General features: G+C 39.2%; 1 protein-coding gene across 1 annotated transcript; it reads left to right on the forward strand.

Moving 5' to 3' along the window:
- The first annotated feature begins 454 nt into the window (after window positions 1-454).
- Window positions 455-22,234, forward strand: LOC137391685 (hydroxyacid-oxoacid transhydrogenase, mitochondrial-like). Its single transcript, XM_068078207.1, has 8 exons — window positions 455-590; window positions 2,729-2,933; window positions 3,731-3,956; window positions 4,140-4,361; window positions 5,006-5,196; window positions 19,547-19,679; window positions 20,204-20,449; window positions 21,977-22,234. The coding sequence occupies exons 2-8, from the start codon at window positions 2,739-2,741 to the stop codon at window positions 22,180-22,182; spliced, it is 1,419 nt and encodes a 472-aa protein (XP_067934308.1). The 5' UTR covers window positions 455-590; window positions 2,729-2,738; the 3' UTR covers window positions 22,183-22,234.
- The last annotated feature ends 39 nt before the right edge of the window (window positions 22,235-22,273 follow it).

Genomic DNA, 22,273 nt, shown 5'->3' on the forward strand with positions numbered 1-22,273 from the left:
TATACGTATTACCATTCTCATCGACGGCAATAAAGATTTGATACATGAGCGTGCCTTCGCGACTATTCTAAATCACAAATGCCTCTTATTTAGCCTCACTAACTTATTGAACACGCTAAAAATATTCACATTTTATAACTACATAGTCTACTGCCATATTTATAAAAAAATAGTTATCTGTTATTATGCTAACAACCAGCAAATCTATTAGGAAAACCCGGCACAACAAGGGAAGAACAACTCGCTAAATTTGTTGGCAGCGTATCTCAAGAACTTCCTCACTGTACATGCTTATCGGATTTTACGAACGCCCGTACTATGCTAAAAAAAAAAAATACGAGCAATGCATAGAGCAATCTTCCCATGACAAAGGCAATTCAAATTGAAAACGGTATACCAGAGCCGTATAGTTTCACATATACGACACTGCGGTATACGACTTCATTAATAAAGGCGTGTTTGCGTGCATTTGTGGGCGTGCACAAGAAGATGTAGTCGACCTGTTCGTTTAACTGCAACGGTGAACCATGTGAATAGCTCCCTGGATAGCTGCAAAAGCGTACTTGCTGCACCTGATACTCACTACACAGGTAATAATAACACAAATTTTACTCAATCTGAGATTTTTGCAGTGGGAAACAGTTTTAAAATTGTGTATAGCTTTGCTTTTCGTTTTCTTTTCCGAGATCTAGTATAGCAAAAACAAAAAAGCATGGAAATTGTGAGTTTATAAAAAGAGCGGAAATTCTATACAAACCAGCCCAATATTGAAATTAGGTTTGAAGCTATATTGATGTGTCAGGGATGATAATAATGCGACTAAAACAGAAGCTATCCAGATTGGAAGAAATGGTTCACAAATTGAAAGATTTGTCATGCTTAGTGTATCCATTGACGCCATGGCACAACATTTCAGCTTATATTATTTGCCTCGCTTCTAAAAGTAGTTCACGAACAAGCTGATACTGTTTGTTATTTTGATGCAGCTGTTAGCTTCTACACTTGCAATCAGAAATTATCTATCTACCATCAGATGGAAAGCCTATCTCACCATTCTGAAGTAATTCAACACAAGCTATGTTCAATATACACTAGCTCAATTTTAGTTGCTAGTAATTGACTTCCGTGATGTGACCTGCTAAACCAAAAGAAAAACGTTAGCATTCACAGGATATGGGGAGTGTGACATACATTTTTCTATTACCCTAGCTTTGACACGAGTTGTAAATAACTTTTAAAGCAAGCGACGAGTACTCCCTGTTCAATGTGTTGCTCAATTTTGTACCGTTTTATAGAATACGCCTTCTCATTCCTTGCCTCTTTAGTGGTCTTGTTCTTAGTGTTATTTGCAACTTTGATTAAAGTAATGTATCTCCTTATGTGCAAACGCAAAATGCGAGGAGAACAGAAGTGTGTGGAAGAAGCTAGATGCAAAGAACTCTGCAACAGTTTTTCTGCAGGCATTAGCTTTTGCACATTTTCTCTCTTATGCATCATCCAATTAGCATTAACTTTGTAATTATTATTTGTGATTCTATGAAATGTAAGTTTGATAATACAAAAGATTCAATTTTGCCAAAAAAGTTGAAAGTCGCTAAATGTTCGAATCACATTGGATTTGAGGTGGTTTTTGTTGCCTACCAAAGCAACAATACCTACTGATTTCTTACTGGCTACATGCTTTGGCATCGCTCACTGTCATCTTTCAGCAGCAGCAGTTTCTACTAGCACCAAAACCTTACGGGCTGTGGCACTACCTGACCTTATTTATGGTTGGTGTCCTAATAGCAGCTAGCGTTTGTATGTAACTTGTTGGTAGCCAGACTCGGCACTCTTAGCTCAGACAGTGACTTACTACAGCTGTTTTGAGATGCCTTCCTAACATCTTACGTAGTTAGTTTGTAGCATTTTTCATAGGAATTGCTTAAAAAACCATGATACATATGGAGGAAGTAAGAGGAGAGAGTATGGAGTATCCTATGTTGGCAGTTCAAAGAGTTAAACAAAAAGGATACAAATTTACTCTACAATAAAATTATATTCTTTCTGAGGCTACCTAGCAATGCTTACATAGGTTAACTTTACTTCTCTTTGCATCTAACTAGCAAGACTGATTTTTGTTGCAGCTAGCTAGCAAAACTGATTTTTGTTGCAGCTAGCTAGCAAGACTGATTTTAGTTGCAGCTAGCTAGCAAGACTGATTTTGGTTGCAGCTAGCTAGCAAGACTGATTTTGGTTACTCCTACGTGCTTCACTCTAAGGCTACCTAGCAAGTCGCACATAAATAGGCATACTCTCTGAGGTCAGCTAGCAGGGCCATATAGGCTTATTATATGGCCCTGAGTGTTGCAACTTACTATCTGTCGCAGGCTGGGTGCAACGGACTCATTCAATAGCTTCCTTATTTTTTGTTTTACATGAAATATTTGCTTTTTAATTTTGGGTCTTTTCATTAATGTAGCTTCATTTGGATGGATAGTGCGTGAAACCGCGCTCAGTACTGAGTGAGACTCCAATTTGAGCTTTTTAAATTGTTACCCAGAACTATGCATTAATGTACATTTTAAAGTTTGGAGAGCGTATCACGTTATGTGTTAAGATTTCTCAAGTCAAGATTCTAAAACTAAGTTTTCTCCCCTATTACAGACCCACTGTCTTATTAAACAGCTTATTATTGTTCTGTTACCTGTAAGTTAGTTTCCTCCCTTTTTACATACGCTCACTTTAGTTGCATCATCATGGCTGCCAAGGCAAGAGCTCTGAGCCTAATGGGCGCTGTGTCGGGGGCCTCTTGTCGGTGTCCAGCACATGGCGGAGGGTTGTCATCACATGCCAGTTACCAGGCCACTCGGTGTGCTGGAGACTCTCCTAATACGGACTATGCCTTTGAAATGGCATGCTCTAACATCAGATTTGGAGAGGGCGTCACGCAGGTGAGGACATGCTTGTCTTGTTCATTTTTTAGCAGGTCATTGTTATACCGGCTCATATAGCTGCATATTTTTGGAAGTTGTATATATTATAGAAAATTAGTTGACCTGCTTTCAAACGACCTTATCACGAGCTGCCAGCCTGTGACGCTATATAAAGGCCTAGGGTCAAAGGTCAGAGCAGATTAGCCGGCAGTTGGTCACTACGCAAACCAAGGGAGAGCTATGTCAAATGTTAGTATAAATCAAGCCTGCTGGCAACTGTGATCATACTTGGCATTGGCTCAGTTTCAGACACTTACACTTAAGAGTCGTCTTCTACCTGACAACTATTTTCGCACTAATTTCTTTGCATGGTGATAATGCTAACCATTGGTACCTGGCAATGTAGGCAAAACCTGCGTAATTTTATACACACCTGTGTTTCACATTTGTTTACAGTAGATAGCGGATGGTCGTTTATAATTGTCACTTTTTAAACAAGAATACATGGTGAATGCCCTAGAGAATAGAGCCTGTTGGCTGAATCCAACAGGTGAAGGGTTTGAGCCTCAGGAAGAGGTCACTTTCTACCCCCTCCTACCCAGCACGAGTAATAGTATAGAGGTGAAAAATTGGGCTATTTTGGTGATTAGTCCCAATGCTGCACTTACCACTCTACTCAACAGATCATGCAGAGCATCGATAGTCACTACTATTAGTGTGTAGCTACTCACAGGAAGCAAATAATGCTAAGCAGAGCGTGTCATGAACCTTCTATCTATTGCTTCTAGCTCAGGTTTCTTTGACGTTTATTCCAGGAAGTTGGGTATGATTTTGCCAACATGAAAGCAAAGCGGCTGGCTGTGGTTACAGATAAAAATATCTCCAAGCTTCCTGTTATGAAAACAGTGCTAGACTCCCTCACAAAGCAAAACCTCAACTTTGATGTCTTTGATGATGTAACCATAGAGCCAACAGATGTCAGCTTTAACAAAGCTATAAGTTGGGCCAAACAAGGCTCTTTCGATTCCTACCTCGCTGTTGGTAAGAATGGTTATTAATTTGGCCGTGGTTACTGTAGTCGCGGTTTAAATTATCCATCATTTTTTAAAAACATGTCAATCTCTATAATCTTTTCAAATTTTGAGCATATGGTTGTTTTCTTGTACATCTCTACCTGCACATCTACTTATGAAATAGCTGTGTTATTTTGCCCTTGTTGTATAGGTGGGGGGTCTGTGATGGACACTTGTAAAGTTGCCAACCTGTATGCCAGTGATCCTGACCAATCGAAGGAGCTCCTCGATTATGTAAACCCACCAATAGGAAAGGGCACACCGGTGACACACACTTTACATCCCTTGATAGCAATTCCGACCACTGCTGGTACAGGAAGTGAAACTACTGGAGTTGCTGTATTTGATCTGCATGATTTGAAGGCCAAAACAGGTTCGCTGAGCTCTTTTATACTAAATCTCTCAGGCATGCTATAACTTTTTTTACTCCACTATTTAATACAGAATGAATCAAATATTTTAGTTGCAACCCTATGGCATTAAGCCCCTGTCCATGTCACAAATTCTGTTGATTCTCTAGAAGATCGGTATGGCAAAAATTTAAGTTGTGTTGAGTGTAAGTAGCACTTTGCGAGATTGATCTTGCTTAATCCAATCCATGATGCTTCATTCTGGATGTTGATGCCCATCAATGTAACATCTGTACCATGTTGATGCCCATCAATGTTGATGCCCGTCCTGTGGTTATATTTTTATCCATTTTCTAATGATCGACTTGTTCTGTCATGGACAGTGTCTCACTGACCTTACTTCAATTTGAATTAGTGAGGCAGTGGTGTGACACCAAAGAATTATTGTGCCTCAATTTAACAAGGTCGAGCATTGTAAGCCCAAGCATTAGAGATTGCAGGTAAAAGTAACGTATGCCACAGACATCGACATTCTTTAGGAAAGGTAAAAGCTGAAAACAAGTTTACTTGATATAGGCAGATGCGATGCTTCTATGTTTTAAGGGGTTAAAAAACTTGCATTGTGGTAGACAATTGCTGAAATTATTTATTCATTATTTCCTAACAGGAATTGGCAGCAGAGCTATTCGGCCATTACTGGGGATCGTTGACCCACTTAATGTCATGACTATGCCTAACAGAGTCGCCGCTTACAGCGCGTTTGATGTATTTTGTCATGCCTTAGAGTCTTACACTGCCCTACCCTACAATAAGCGCTCTCCCAGACCAGCCAATCCTATCAACAGACCAGCTTACCAGGTAAATATAATTTGTCATAAAGTTTGCTGTCTTCAACCAGAATCACATGTTGTTAATATGTAGTTATCACTTATGTGCTATTGTCTTAATCTGTTGCATTGAAGATGTGCAATTGTTACAAGGTCTGTTAAAGACAGGAGATCCACAGAATCAGTAAAATCTTACATGTGGTTCCTCACATGAATGATAGGAGTTGTCTACACAATTAGTAATAAAACTATTTGCGCCATAAACACCATACATTGCTGTTGGTAGACTAATTTATAAATGGAAATAACATGCTGGGGAGCTTTATTATTTCCATCATTTGTGACATCCACGAACACTTTTTACGAACCGAAATTTACGTCTGATCATTAAATATTTAAAAATTTACAAATAATTTTGTTTGTAGTTGTATGAGCAGATCTGTGCTATGCTATTCAATTTTTATTCAAACTTTTGTTACTCTGGGCTAAACAGAAGTTTGTATACTTGGATTTCAAATTGCTTAAAGGTTGACTTGCAATAAAATTCACATTACAGTTATTTGGTATCAAAAGATTTGCCATGTCTTACTCTGTTGTGTTGTAGGTGCCAAATATGTGGGAATGTGATTAAAAGCTCTTAAAAGCTCAAAAACGAACAGAAAATCGCAGCCACACGAGACCGCCGTAGATTGGATTCGTTTTCCAAAACGGCTAAAATGTGACGTATGTGTGCGAGATGGTTTATGTTTACACTTTCATGCATCCTTATTCGTCGAAATATTTTCACAAATATACTTCACGCTTGCAATAAAAACCATGTCTATTGTTCTTACGCGTCTATTTCATCGGCATCGTAATGCTGCAACTTTGAGCACTGATATCTCAAAACTTAGCATAAAAATATGTTTAATTTTTTAAACTTAGCTTGAACGATTGCATATCATCCTCTGATAAAAATGGTGAGCCTTTTGGTCTGCTATGATGGTCGAAAAATGCTGTAGAAGTTGTTCGCGCCATATGGCGGGACTTGTAACTCATATTATCAGATAATGTTAGTTTCAGTTCAAGTTTAATCTATCGCGAATAGCAAACACGCTTTCTCGTATTAAACTTGTTAATTTTCATTCGTCATAATGTCTAACGCGTCACATCGTGTTTGTGCAGCTGGCAAGCTGAGAAGCACCTTTTTTCTTGGCCAAGAGCAGAGAAAAGACCAGGCCCTCACTGGGCGTGGAGCAACTGGGTGAAGCTGGATGTGACAAACTTTATTTATTCGCCTGCTTACTCTTACCTTTGTTTTCGCCATTTCAAAGACGACATGTTTTCTAACCTGTTTGCATACTCCACATGTCACCAAAGCACGTGAGTAATTTATTTTATGAACTACTTGTATTAGTAGTAGTAACTCGAGTTATTTTCTAGTATTCTCCTAATACTACTGTATTAATCTATATTTAATATTACAATATTAATGTCATTTGATTGTAATATGATATTATTAGTATTTTATCTTTTTAATTACGTGTATTATTCTTATTATAATAACAAAACTAATTCATACTGCATATCTATCTGTAAAACGTAATATATTAATCTATAATTGATAAAATAATGTTATAAGTTTCACGATTAATTTCGCCAAATTTCTTAACTCCACTCACTTATAGATATGTTATATAAAATAGTTATTGTCATTTTCTGGTATCATCGTTAATAGCATATTAATATTATTATTAGTATTAGATGATGAAGTGTTTGTGCCAACCACTGAAGACTGGGAAGAGTTTGAGCGCTATGGTGGCCAGCGTCAAACGCTCTCCAATTACATGTAAGATAGAGCTGAACTTAACCAAACTTGACAAAATATAAAGAATATCCATAGAGTTATTACTCACATTTTTACATTTACAATATCATGGATTCTGATAAGGTTTTGTAAAATCTGTGTCATGATTGCATGGCTATATATTTATTCTTTTTCTGATCAAGCAAATATGATATAATAACAGAAAAAGATGTTGTACAAATCTTATTGCAAGTCAACTATTGTGTTGTGATTTCAGACCCGAATCCTCCTTCAAAGAGGAGAAAATAATAGTAAGTGTGACAGCACTCCAGCGATTATTTCACTGTCACGCCTGCGCCCTGCCCTGCTCATTCACGATGGTGCGAGAACGCGGATGGGTAGAGTTCAAGATTACATGTGCCTCCTGTCACCAATCATACACTTGGGAAACAACTGCCAGGGTGAACAGAGCTCACGTCATCAACCCCCTGCTGGCAGCTACATCACTCTTTTCTGGCGGATGCCTTATGCAGAACCTCCGTTTTCTGTCGCTCCTGAACATCGCGATACCATGCCACAGCGTTTGACTCTACCAACAAAGAGAATACTTACATGGTGTGAATGTTAATATTTACCCATAAACTTGGAAAATGTGAGTAAAAGCTTGGCACACTAATTGAATAACCACATTTACAAACAATTTTTTTCTTGAGATGAAAATATGTCATCCTTCAAGCGAAATATATTATAATTTAAAATTCTGATTCTTCATCATAATATAGCACAAAAAGGGGGAAGAGAATTCTACATTCTTAGACTAATGATAATGATACAAATTAATATAGGAGAATAATGAAGTTTTACAATAGTTTACAGTGTATTGCTGAGCAGTACACCCTGCATAACGAGGGATTGATGGCAGCAATCGATTGGGAGCTTGATTTGGCAGGTGACGGTAGATGCGATAGTCCGGGGCATTGCGCACTATACGGGGCGTACACTATGATGGATCAGAGCTGCGGTTTAATAGTCAGCAGCCATCTTGTCAAGGTAAAACTTTGACAGTTTTTACTTCACGGCCTGACAAAGACCGAAATTTTTTAGTAGTTATTAATACATAAACATGAAGTTGCTGATCTAGCTAAATAATTCATTCAAATAATTTGAAAGTGATTGCTGGTCGTAACTTTCTTTACTTTGCAGTCAACGGAGACCACCAGCTCTAACGCCATGGAGCTGGAAGGCTTCAAGCAATGCCAGTCTGATCTAATTTCCCACGGCTTGAGAGTGAAGTCCATTACAACGGATGTTGTTACAAAGGTTTGTGTGCATACCGCAATCTTGTGTTTTGGCTTATGCCGCAAATTCGTCGCAGTGAGCGACCGCCTTTACCTGCCTGCTCGGTGTCTAAGATTTGGGCTCTTTTCCCACCAACAGATGATGAAGAAGAGTTTGCAGACTTGCAAACAAGATTTGAGGCATAAGCCAAAACACAAGATTGCGGTATGCACACAACCTTTTCCGAGCATTTGGCGATGGCTCTCCAAATGGGAATAGATTATCTACCAAAACAATTATTGAAAAACAATAATTGCTGATCATCAAAATAATCTTGATCTTTATATAATAAAATCATAAAACTAATACACTCTTTACTGTAGTAAGTGTACAAGCCAAATATAACAGTTCTCCTTGTGTTCCACGAGTTCAGATTATGTGTGTTCAACCGATGCATTAAATGTGTAACACAAGAATTGTAGATAATGCTTGACACATTAGCATAGCTTTGGTGTTGTTGGCATTAAATGAATATCCAACTCACTATGATATCGCAGGTAATTATTCCGCCCCAACTCGAGGGGTGCAGGCACCACAAGTTCGTCCACACCAGGATGCATACACAGGCATTCATGCTCCCCGCGGTCATGGAGACGATGCGCAAACTCAGCATCATGGCAGCACAAACATTCAGGAAGAGATGGCATGTCTTGACAGCGCTTGCAGACACACCACTCTGTAGCCGGTGGTATTAGCTCCTAAAGAAATGAAGAGATATGTCTATGCAACCATAGCTAACACATCAGGTCGATGTTATCCAACAGTATATCAGTGCAGCACTAGATTTAAATATTAAAATTGTTAATGTTGTCATTCGAGAAAAATCTTTAATTATTTTTTCGCAATATGAAGCAATAATTATCATCACTAAAATCATATATATATATAATAATATTCGTTCTATCACTCTCTAGCTAAAACTATTACTACTAGCTAGCTTGGCACATAAGAGCTGGCTAGTGGCGGTGCTTACTTGCTGGGAGGTTTGATTCTGTTGAGGATCTTCTTCAGATAGAGCGTCAGGCTCGAAACGCCAGGGTCTTAACTCTTCAAAATTTGACATTTTTTATGATCGCAACTCTGACATGTACACGTATGTTGAATTGTTGGACGGAATGGGCAAGCTGAAACTGTAAAGTAGCGAGCATCTATATTTGATACGGGGTCTTAGGTAAAACCCGAAGTGTTTCTCATAAACTATTGCTACGATAAGTTTGATATTGAGCTTTTTATTGGCCTTTCAATTCACGTGAGAACATCACGTGACAAGACAATAACCAAACTCCGCTGATACATCATCGAAATCAAGAGATTCCAATCTACGGCGGCTTTTCGTTTTTGAGCTTTTAAGAGCTTGTGATCACGTTTCCACATATTTGGCACCTACAACACAACAGAGTAAGACATGGCGAATCTTTTGATACCAAATTACTATAATGTGAATTTTGTTGCAAGTCAACCTTTAAGATTTCTGATGTATCATGCCTAGCTTGTCTGGGAATATTATGTAAAGTATTGGTTCAGTATTCTAAAAGGGCAATCTTATAGCTAGATGAATAAATCGTTTATGAATTATTTAATTGTTTTCCTGATAAATGCACGGTTCTTCTCTTGGCCTTTAAACTGATTAAAATTTTTACATTTTTGTACCAGGAGAGAATAAGATTCTATGCTGGATACTACATGAGTATCTTGTGGAGGAATGAATGTTTTGTTATATTAGCTTCGTGCATAGAAAATCTATTTTTAATTGACCAAGTTTCATTACCCCATACTTGCCAAGTCTCCCGGTTTGGCCGAGACCCTCCAGTTTTTCAAGTCAGTCTCCCTTTTGCACAAAATCTCCTGTTTTCCTCCAGCTTTTACAATAAAAGTAATGGTTTAATTTTTTTACTAGTCGTGTTCCCTCTGTTTACTAGTTGTGAGCCCTCGTCATCATACAAAGTTAGCAACAATGAAACAGATCGCTATTAAACCGTATGTTTGCCATAAAATCTGGGCTATTTAGATTTAGCAACATTGATGTCTAATGATTTGCTCTACAGTTTTTCATCAATAAACAAAGATTATACATGGAGCTGTGACATATACATGTAGTTGGTAAACGACCATGACCTCACATTGACAGTAGAGTACCTAAACATTGAATAAAATCGTGGAAGGTCCTCTTATGTAGGTACCTGTTATGTCTTATTCCCCAAGGTCAGCTAGCTAGCTAGCAGGAATGACCTACTTACGCAATTGTTGTTTTTTGCTTAGAGTGACTCATTCTCTTAATATGGCATGGCTTGCTATCTTCTTGCATGCTGTCAGTTGATCAAATAGATTGTAAGAGACAAGTCAACTTCTCGTTTCTACACAACCTAAGGATTTATCACTGGTGTTAGAAGTGGGATATGTCTATTAAAAAAACCTCTTAATTAAATAAACGCTCAAGTGGACAATGGAGGATACGGTTAAGGCAATGATGAATGCTATGCAGCAGCAGCAGGTTCTGTTCCAGAAACAAATGCTAGAGCTGATAGAGAAGTCGGAAACAAGAACATTGCAAGGTACGAATTCCACTCCAGCTATTCCGAAGTTTGACACATTTGACAAGGAGACTGAGAAATGGCAAATTTATTTGGAACGTTTAACCAACACTTTGCTGTTTTCAATGTTACTGATGCTAAACAAAAGCGAGCCTGCTTGCTGTCTTGGGTAGGCGCGCCAACGTATGACCTAATGATGAACCTGTTCGGCTCAGAAGATATAACAACAAAATCTTTTACTGAGCTAACACAGAAACTAACCAAACACTATAAGGATAGTGTTCATATACAAGCAGCATGGTATGAGTTCTATCAGTGTAAAATGAAAAAGAATCGAACGTATGCTGATTGGGCTGCAGAGTTACAGGGCTTAGCATGCCACTGTAATTTTACTTGCAAAAATAATGGCTGTGGTCAGAGCTATTTAGATGATCAGATTAGAGACGTCATAATCAGAGAAACACCCCACGCTGATGTCAGACGCCAGTGCTTACTGGACAACAACCCTACCCTTGATGACGTGCTCGCTAAAGCCGTAACATACATCAAAACTACGGAAACGGATATAGTGCTGAAAGGTGAGTTCAATGAACCACCTCCAGATTCGGTTAACAGAATGTCTGACACATATGAACAGAGAACCAGACAAGCCCAAAGCGCCCAAAGTAGTAATCAAAGAAACTCAAATTCTAACTCGCTAAATCCTGTCCGAGTTGTTTTATTAAACACGATTGCAAAGATTGCCCTTGTAGAGAACTCGTTTGTAGAATCTGCAACAAAAAATGGCATCTCTCGCCTGTTTGCAAATCGAAGGGTGGGCAATCCACAAAGGCTGAAGTCCAAAACTCAAATCTAGCTGAAGAATCAGTGTGCACGGTTAGGCACAGCCGTGACACTACAAAACATGTCCAGCAGAAAACAAAGGTAGACATAATTGAACGAGTTGTAAAACAAATCTGGGTAAATCTAAAGGTCAATGGAATCGACACAAAGTTTCAGTGGGACACTGGAGCTACATGTTCCATGATAGGCTTGGAAGGATATAAACAACTCGGCTCACCGCAACTGGCGGAAACAAAAACTTGTATCAGTGGGTATGGGGCCCGCAGACTTCAAGTCAAAGGAGAATGCTATGTAGATGTTGGAGTTGGAGACCAGGTAAAACAAAACCTGCGTTTGTTAGTAGTCGATACACCTGTAGGATCTAACCTATTTGGCTTAGACTGGAGTGATCTTTTTGGCTTGTCACAGATGGGCTTGTCAGCCGTGTTAGAAAATGTAAACACAATTCAAAGCGACCCGATTGAAGGTTTGGCAGGTAAAGTCAGTGCACTGGCCACTAAATATCCAAAAGTGTTCAACAAAAAATTGGGACGCTGTAAAAAACTGAAAGCTTCAATATACCGCAAAGAAAAATCACAGCCTGTTTTTTTAAGCCAAGAGAAGTACAATTTTCCCGGCGGGAAGCTGTGAAACTAGAAATTGAGCGTGTAGTCCAAGCAGGAGTGTTGGAACATATTGATTTCAGCGACTATGCGGCACTAATTGTGGCCGTATCAAAACCTAATGGAAAAGTGAGAATTTGTGGGGACTTTAAGATGCTAAACAAACGGATATCTGTTGAGAGAGCCCTTTGCCAAAATCAGATGGGCTTATGGAAAAACTTCAAGACGGCCAACGTTTCACCAAAATCAATCTTGCCGATGCCTATTTACAGATAGAGTTAGACGAACAAGCTAAGCAACTTTGCGTCATCAATACACCTTTGGGGCTTTTTCGTTATAACGGAATGTGCTTTGGAGTTGCATGCAGTCCCGCCCAGTTTCAAAGATGCATGGACACAATGACTAGTGATTTACCAGGTGTTGCTGCATACCTGGATGACCTCATAGTAACTGTCAGCACCAGTGAAGAACACTGGAGCAATCTAGACAAACTGCTAAAAAAACTCCAAGAGTATGGCTTCTGTATCCATCAGTCAAAATGTCAGTTCTTCAAAACCTCTGTGGACTATTTTGGCCACCACATTGACAAAAATGGTAAAACACCATCCAATGAAGCCATAGCTGCTCTCGAGCATCTACCACGACCTCAGAATGTCCATGAAGTTAAGGCTTTCCTGGGAAAAATCAACTACTATGGCAGGTTCATAGGAAGTCTCGCAGACAAAGCAGCTCCACTCAACAGACTGCTTTGCAAAAATGTTACTTTCCAGTGGACACCACAGTGTGAGAAATCATTTCAACAGCTAAAGCAAGATGTTATTCACACTACCCAGCTGACTCATTTTGACTCCAGCAAACCCGTAATTTTATCCACAGATGCATCACAGTATGGCATCGGCGCAGTCCTGCTACAAGAAGTAGACAGCGTATACAGGCCAATAGCTCATGCTTCAAAAACGTTAAACGCACCACAACGCAATTGCTCACAGATTGAAAAGGAAGGGCTGAGCAATATCTACGGTGTGAGCAAATTCAGACAATACTTATTTGGTCGTAAATTCACCCTTGTCACAGACCATGAGCCTTTAGTCGCCATATTTTCCCCTGACAAACACATACCATTGCTCACCGCTCAAAGACTCCAGAGATGGGCACTGACTCTCATGGCCTACCAATATGATATTCGATATAAACCAACTCAACAACACGGCAATGCCGACGACCTTTCTTTTGATTCACAAGAAGCTCGTGATAGTGAGGAAATATCGCATATGATTCAAGAGGATTTGGTGGCTTCACCACTTGATGCTTCCTTAATCCTGCACGAAACGACAAAAGATGCTGACCTTGAATTAGTCAGAGGCTGGATCATGCAGGATAACTGGCCGAAGAAACTGCCAGGAGACCTTTTGCATCTATTCCCCTATCTGAGAATGAAAGATTCTTTATTTATGCATAAAGGAATACTGTTGGTACAAGAAGATGCACACACCAGAGCAGTTATTCCCAGAAATACCATTCCTCAGGTCCTTGATACACTGCACACATCCCATTGGGGAATCGTTAGAATGAAGCAGCTCGGTCGTCGCTATGTGTGGTGGCCTTCTATTGGCAAGGACATTGAGCACATAGTTAGAACCTGTGAACCATGCCGATTTTCAGCTAATGAACCGCAACAAACATACTCTGCATGGCCAGTATCTCAGAAACCATGGGAAAGAATTCACCTTGATTTTGCTGGCCCCTTCAAAGACAAAATGTGGCTACTGTGTGTTGACTCATACTCTAAATATCCATATGTAGCTATTATGGATGTAGGAAGCACGACATCATCCCACACTATTGCTATGCTGCGCCATATTTTTAGAACAGAAGGATTTCCTGAATCTATAGTAACGGACAACGGCAGACAGTTCGTATCAGATGAGTTTGAGGAGTTTTGTAGAAAGCTCAGCATACACCATCTCACATCGGCACTGTTTCATCCAGCTTCCAACGGTGAAGCAGAAAGATTTGTGCAGCCACTAAAAAGAAGCATTGAAAAGACTTGTGCGGGAGGAGAATCACCAAAGATTGCCCTTCAAAAGTTTCTAAGCACCTACAGATGTACACCACACCCAGGGCTAAACTGGAAGTCACCGGCTGAAATACTTCATGGTAGGCAACCTCGCAATATGCTCTCACTGCTCGGGCCATCACAACTAACCAAATCACCCAACCAAGCTCTGACGACTAGCACCAAGTACGAAGTTGACTCATTGGTCTATGCCCGAAACTACAGAAGACCAAAATAGCTACAAGGCAAAGTAACAGCAAAAATTGGTGGTGTAATGTATGAGGTCCAGACAGATAGAGGTATTTGGCGACGCCATATCAATCAACTGCAACCAAGAGTGTATGTTGTTGACGACAATATTCCGATACCCCAGAATCTGCCAGCTGCTGTTCCTGAGCCACAACAACCCGTCTTGGCATCCAACTCACCTAGATATCCACGACGTAACCATCGTAAACCTGACTACTATGACGCATCAAACTATCAACTTAACTCACCTTGTATTAACCTTGATAGCCGGTGGGGCTAACCAGTCACAACGTTCGAGCTCAAAACACTATGTTCGCTTGTTACTCAAAATACAACATTCAAATAATTACATGCTGGAGACATTGCTTAAATTTTGTATTTTGTGCGGGAGGAGTGTTATGTCTTATTCCCCAAGGTCAGCTAGCTGGCAGAAATGACCTACTTGCGCAATTGTTGTTTTTGCTTAGAGTGACTCATTCTCCTAATATGGCATGGCTTGCTATCTTCTTGCATGCTGTCAGTTGATTAAATAGATTGTAAGAGACAAGTCAACCTCTCGTTTCTACACAACCTAAGGATTTATCAGTACCAATGAAGAAAAAAAACTTCACAAAGAAATCTAGGCTTCAGATTCAGCTACTACATTTACCGTCAATCTCACGCTTTTTTTTCTCAACTATTTGGCAAGTATGCATTACCCAATGAATTGGAGTAACTTTAGCTAGTTTAAATCTTTACTATAATAAGAGCCCTGAAGCCAGATTGTGTTCCGACATTGCACTTCATAACCTTACGCGCCATGATCTCTCACGCAATCAATGATCTTCAAGCGTGCTAGTAGTAACCAATAGTATTTTCGCAAGCGCTGGAGTATTAAGCTGTGAGTATTTAAAGATGTGGTTGCATCAAAAAATTCGATTTAATGAAATTAAGACCCATAAAAGGCTAAAACATCAGTTACAATTTGATGCCATTTTTGTCATTGTAGACCAACCCTGTCCAGAGATATATGCATTTGAATGAGGCCCTCTTTTAAAAAGCTCACGTTCCAGCGAGTGCTTCTTTCGTGAGGTCACAAGCAATACATCTGAAAAGAAACCACGAGCGATAAATATGAGGTCGCTTCCTTAGCCAATCATCAGCGCGAAATTTTTATATAGGCCGTAATAAATGTTATCACTCGTAAAACGTCTTGTCTGTGATCTCAAATTTAAGGATTTGACTCTATTATTAAATCGCATGGACATCGATATTTACTAAATTAACCAACATCGTTACTTTAATGCAGTGATTTTCAACCACTGTGCCGCGGCACACTAGTGTGCCGTGAGAGATGCTCAGGTGTGCCGTGAAAAATTATCCGATGTCCCTTTTTAATTACAGGTTCCTCAGGCTCTGAGGCAACCTATGAGGTAGGAGTGTTGTATTTGAATGCCAAGGCCTTGATGTAGTAGGCTAAATATCCAGGCACCATGATCCAGGTGCATCTATTCATGGGTTTGATGCATGGTCAATGCATTTACTATCGGCCCACAAAACTCAAAGTTCATCAAAAACGAGAGGTCGTTTAGTGCCATAGATATATATACCATATGCCATAGGTATATATATCTATGTTTAGTGCAATATGCCTAGTTAGGCACCTTTGATTACTAACTAGTGTGATGAATGTCAAAGTGTCTTTCAAATATAGGTGGCCTTCAAATAAAAGTGGCCTGCAAATGCAGGTTTTACGGTAATATTCATCCATCTGGCACACGTAGCTGACTAATGTACCCAAGAGGTCGTGGTGACAGCCATGGAGAAGTTTTTGAAAAGGACAACTGCAAACTCCGAATAGGTCTCTGTACAAGATTCTGACCCGGATGAAGGCCCTAGTATGATTGGTGGGAAAAAGAAAGCAAAGACGGTGAGCTCAAGGCAATATAGTAAAAGCTATCATTCGTATGGATTCACGTTCACCGGGGATGAGATGACAGCTATTCCATTATGCCTGGTGTGTGGCGAGAAGCTATCTAACAGCGCCATGGTGCCGAGCAAGCTTAAACGCCATCTCCAAATACAACACCCTTCACTTCAAAACAAGCCTACAGACTATTTTGTTCGCTTGCGTGTAAATACAGAGAAACAGGCAACTTTTATGAGAAAAACCAAAAAGGTAAATGAAAAAGCACTAAAAGCTAGTTCCATAGTTTTAGTCCCACTGCTGCTCTGTGTGAGGTAATATGTAAACATTTAAAAAGTCTCGAGCAGAAGTTGTCATTTTATTTCTCTTCAGGATCTTCCTTTGGACAGTTTTTGGTTGACTGCTGCCAAGGAGTTCCCCATTCTGGCCAACAAAGCTGTTCTCAAATTGCTCCCGTTTTCCACCACATATCTGTGTGAGCTGCGCTTTTCAAGCCTAACTTCTATATAAACTAAAAACAGAGAGAGACTGTTGAAGAAGACCTTCGTGTCTGTCTTTCTTTTATTCCTGCCAGGATATCGGCTTTGTGTTTATCTAAACAGACCCAGGTTTCCCACTTACTGAGTATAAATAAATTGATGAAATATATTGTGATTAAATATACTGTTCAGAGTGTCATTTTTGGTTAGTGGTGTGCCACAAAATTTTTCCAATGTAAAAATGTGCTTTGACACAAAAAAGGTTGAAAAACACTGCTTTAATGAATTACTCGATCGACACATTTTATTGGCGAACAACATAATTGTAAAAATTGCTGTCAAGTTACTGCGAAGGTGACTCCGAGTTTTCTTGGCATCAGGTAGTTAAAGTTCTACGGAGGAAGATCAGAGAATGGAGGTAAATTTATCTTTTACTTTGAGTCTCCTATAGAGTTTCCTGTTGAGTTTAAATTCAGATTATATTTCCCTGTTTGAGGCTAAAATGTAATTTCCTGCGCGTACGAGATACGTATGTACAGTGAATTCTTGACGGCTTCTTTTTAATCTTCAGCATCTAGCAATACAATGGCTTAGATTGATGAATATACTCAAGGTAATATTTTAGTACTCATTAATACATGTACTAATTAATAAAATTATAACTTTTTTGCTATCATTAATCATCGTTTTATTTTTTTTATCGGTTCACCTAACTACATTTGCTTCAAATTTTCTGTGGCGGTTTTATCTAGTAAATTAGATTTATGATTTGACTTTAGATGTTCACTTTTCACTTGTAGAAAGTGAAGAAAATCAATTGATCAATGCAAATCTTTAACTTCTTGAACCAAAGCTTCGAATCGTTGGCTTGTGCCTTTGTTAAACATTTATTCGTTTTTAAAATTACACTCGCAACCTATCAAACTCCCAATTTGAAAGCTTTCAATAGATACGCTTTAGAATGACGTATCTATGAATGACATATATTTATTGCATTTGTTTTACTGATTACAGGATGTTTATGTTGTCCCACCAGCCGAAGCAGCTTTGTCAATGTGGAAACTGCCATAAAGTGGAAAGAGAGACTTGAATGTGTGCTGCATAAACCATGATGTTTTGTTTGAGTTTGTTGCAGTAGATGAATTTGTCTTATTGTATCAGCTAAAACTATGTGAGTGGCCACGACTTGATGAATATTTTTAATAAAAGCTTTATGCCGAGATGAAAATTTTTTTGCTTGTAAAAATTATATAATAAAATTATATTGTTGAAGATAATGCAAAACATGATTTGCAGAATATTGTAGTGAATTGGATACGGTATATGGATGTCTGCAGAACTGGAGAATGTGAGTTCAAATTCAGTTTGCAGCAGACTTCTCATCCTTGAAACTCTATCCCTGTGTATATTCTTTTCAAAGACGCAGCTTGCTTATTTTACTTACGGTAGTAAGAAACTAGTTTTCGGTGTGGGCAATGATGTACAGCCCCAAGGATAGGCGACGGACATAATGTGGGCGGGGCTTTTGGGGGGCTGTATATCATTAGTGTGGGTAGCGGCGGAACTGTGCTGATACAAAGACCTTATTCTACATAGTTTGCTTGACAGAATTACCGTAGACCGGTAGAATTGGTAGTCTGTACTCAAATGTTTACATAGCATTTGGAGAAAGTGAGTAAGACAAATTTTCAATTTTCATTATTTGAGGCCTTTGAAACATTCATAATAATGTATCTGTAGCGGGGTTTAAAATTTTATTCTAAGCAACATGAGCAAATACAAAATAAAATATATGCCAATAGGGCCGCGTAGGATTAGACTTTTATCGCAAATAGCTGATGTGAATACGAGATATATTGACAGATAAATCACGTGTGACATCATTTTTGGCAAGTCTGGACATGTTTTTTTTGGCCTGAGCGTTTTTACCACGATCAGATTTTTTCGATTTTAATCTTCAAATATCTTGGCAATGAGATCGCCTAACACAACAAACAACATATCAACTGATACAGAAAAAAAATGCTTTCTTTTAAGATCAACTCAAATTTGACGCAACCACATCTTTAACCGGTGTAATGATTATGACCGCAATTATTCTATTGTGTAATGATGTAGCCGCTTGGCCTAGGAGATGGCATGCCATCTGCCGACCTGGGGGTTCCAAGTTCAAATCTAGTGCCAAGCTGATTTCTTGTTCCTAAAGCTTTATTGCTGTAACTGGAGAAATGACAAACACTGAGATTTATATATTTAGATAGGTATGTTTGTCCTGAACTACTTTGTTTTCTGACAAAATTATATAGCAGTAAGAATGCAAACACAATAGCCGGCAATTATCGATGAAGTAAGGTCACTAACTTACGGGTGGTTATAGGTCACTGAAGTTAGGTTTCTGGTACTGCTAATCACTTGGATTTGTAGCTTCAGTTTTTGTACATAGCCTACCAGCTGAGCTGGTAGCTTTGCTCGTTGAATGTCTTCAAAAAAACTCTCGTTTGTCACTCTCCATGTAGCAATGAAGGTATCGGTAACTATTTCTCACGTGTTACCTTAGTCTTCTGCTACAACAAACTGCTGCTTTCTTGCAGGGGAGCAATCCTATCAGTGATGTCTGGTCCAAACAGGCACTACGAATGTGCAGCTCATTCATGATAGACTCAATCAACAGTCCAGACAACTTTGAGGCAAGGAAGCAGATGTGTGCAGCTAGTGCCTTTGCAGGTAATTTTCAATGTGTCAGCTAGTGCCTTGGGAATTAGGTTTCAATGTGTCAGCTAGTGCCATGGGAGGTAGGTTTCAATGTGTCAGCTAGTGCCTTGGTAGGTGAAAGTTTCAATGTGTACTTTTCATATCGCTTATAATTTAACTGCACCATGTAGTGAATGGAGTGAACTGAGCTTCTCCTGTCTCATCAAGCCTCAGCACCAGTTGCTAGAGGTCATGCGAGATTGGTTTCCCTCACGCCAATAAGTGAGTTGTCTCACTTTTGAGGAGGCCTAATAAAATCATCATGTTATTCCGATGACTGTTCAGCAATATAATTAATATTGTTTAGGGTATAGTGTAGATGATATGGGTGACAGATGAGCGTTGGGAGACTGCACTACCATTGTCTTAACTGCTGTGTCATTGTCTAACTTTAAAACCCTACTTCATGTTGTTATTTATCAGATTTGTTTGCCCCCTGTACTTGGCCTAAAAGCCTGCTTCTTGTGAGGTTACGCATTCGCGTGTTCTGCTTGCAGGCATAGGCTTTGGTAATGCAGGTGTGCATCTCTGCCATGGTCTGTCCTATGGCATCAGTGGTAATGTCAAGGCCTATCATGCTAATGGCTACCCAACAGAAAAACCTCTAATACCTCATGGACTCAGTGTGGTCATCACTGCCCCAGCCGTTTTCAAATGGACAGCCCCTGCTTGTCCGGAGCGCCATCTTGAGGCAGCGCAGATTCTAGGACGAGACACGAGCAATGACAAGCTGGCTGACGCAGGTCTGGTGTAACTTTTCTTCACAACAAAATAAATTGATGTCTGACAATATCATCATGATTTGCTCACTTCCAGCGTCTGACAACTCTATCCAACATTTTATTAAACTGCGTATGACTTCTTGAATAGTTGAATAGTAAGTCTGCTCACAACTTCTTAAGTTTCCCAGGTCCTGAGTGTAAGGCTGCTAGAGTCGATGCAATGTCTAATCGCTCATGGCTAACCATGATTACATAATGCTTAATCAGACACCTTTTCTTGTTGTCTTCTCAAGCACTGAGATGAACATTTGGACTAATTTGGATGGTATAGTCGGTCAACTCATTATGGGAGTTCCAAGACCTCAAGTAGTAACTTGTTTATCAGAAGACAGAAACCCTGTAGCTTTGTATTGTGGTAGAAGATGACTGAAAATCCAGCTGCTGGCTGCCATCCACACATAGACATCATTAATTCCAATGCTAAATTGTGCTAATAATTACTTGTTTTAAAGTTTTCATTCCCACCATCTACTTGTAATAGTTGCCACTTGCTGAAAATTATGGACTCCGTCTTACTCATAGAATATCTGGGAGTAATTAACCGTTGAGTTGCTGAGCTATAAATTACTTTTATGCTCACTGTACATGTACATGGACAATACAGCTGAGTACCGTTGCTTAGCCTTGACCACATATCATGTAGAGAAAACTGGCATTTGCTCACAAGTGATTTGTAGCTTTCTCAACTCGGCAGTCTTTTTGTCAGCACCTGGCGAAACTCAGGCTGTAAATAGGCTCAATTTTTAATAAATTGCGCAGAAAATTAGTTTGAACTGCTAGTGCCAAATGGATGTAATACACTTTTCACTTACAATTAATATAACTTGTAAAGTTGAGTTGTCATTTCTTGAACTCTAACAGATTTGTGTACATTAATTTTCATTTCAAATACCACAACTTCCATGCTTGTTGCATGAGTAGGCGGAGCTATCCATTATCAAAGTGCTGTCAGAGCATGTTCAGACAATCACTAGTGTTACATGCTTCGAATTTTTGAGCTTCGAATTTGTGGTTTTAATCGTAGGAATGAGGACGTATTTACATGAAACGCAAGAGTGGTCGCACAACTCCCAATTGTTCGTAGCTGAAGAGTTCACATGCTATGAAGAAATTGTCACACAATCCGCATTTTTATATTAGCCTGTTGCGCTTTTAGCTACAACGAGGCGCATGTTTTATATCGCGGCTGACACTCCTAAAATGCAAGTAAGGTCAAATGTCAAAGCGTGTAGGAAATTTTTCTTTAAAATTAGGAGTTAATTTTTTTATTTCGGAGATATATTTTTAAAACACGTTCATTCAAAACAGAGCTGCGTAGGGATGCTGTAAAGAGGTCATTAATGAAGACAATGAAATTCCAACCCCAATCACAAAGATTTGTGCAATAACACGAATATCAATGTTTACATGATATGCAGTACTTCATTGTTGATACGAAGTTTTCAAATATCCCCCTATATTAACACATTATTATTATTACTGATTTAGGTGTCATACTGGCTGATATCATCAAAGACTACTGCAACAAGCTTGAAATTGATGATGGCCTGAAAACCCTCGGTTATACTAGCAGCGATATTCCTGCTCTGGTAGAGGCCACAATCCCACAAGAGAGAGTTACCAAGCTGGCGCCAAGAGAAAAGACGAGAGAGGATCTTGCTTCCATACTTGAGAACTCACTTACTATGTACTAGAGACTTATAGATAAGCTCGCTCTCACAAGATAAATAAACATATTTAGCTGCCCATTTTAGTGATTCATTTTTATGCAAGCATTCATTCCTA

Source organism: Watersipora subatra, chromosome 3, assembly GCF_963576615.1.
Source record: "Watersipora subatra chromosome 3, tzWatSuba1.1, whole genome shotgun sequence".
Classification (NCBI taxonomy): domain Eukaryota; kingdom Metazoa; phylum Bryozoa; class Gymnolaemata; order Cheilostomatida; family Watersiporidae; genus Watersipora; species Watersipora subatra.

Bases quoted from the DNA above. Each gene is read 5' to 3' on its own strand.
- LOC137391685 (XM_068078207.1), top strand. From the start codon at position 2,739: ATGGCTGCCAAGGCAAGAGCTCTGAGCCTAATGGGCGCTGTGTCGGGG. The intron at 2,934-3,730 runs GTGAGGACATGC...CGTTTATTCCAG, and splicing joins TTGGAGAGGGCGTCACGCAG to GAAGTTGGGTATGATTTTGC. The intron at 20,450-21,976 runs GTCTGGTGTAAC...TTACTGATTTAG, and splicing joins TGACAAGCTGGCTGACGCAG to GTGTCATACTGGCTGATATC.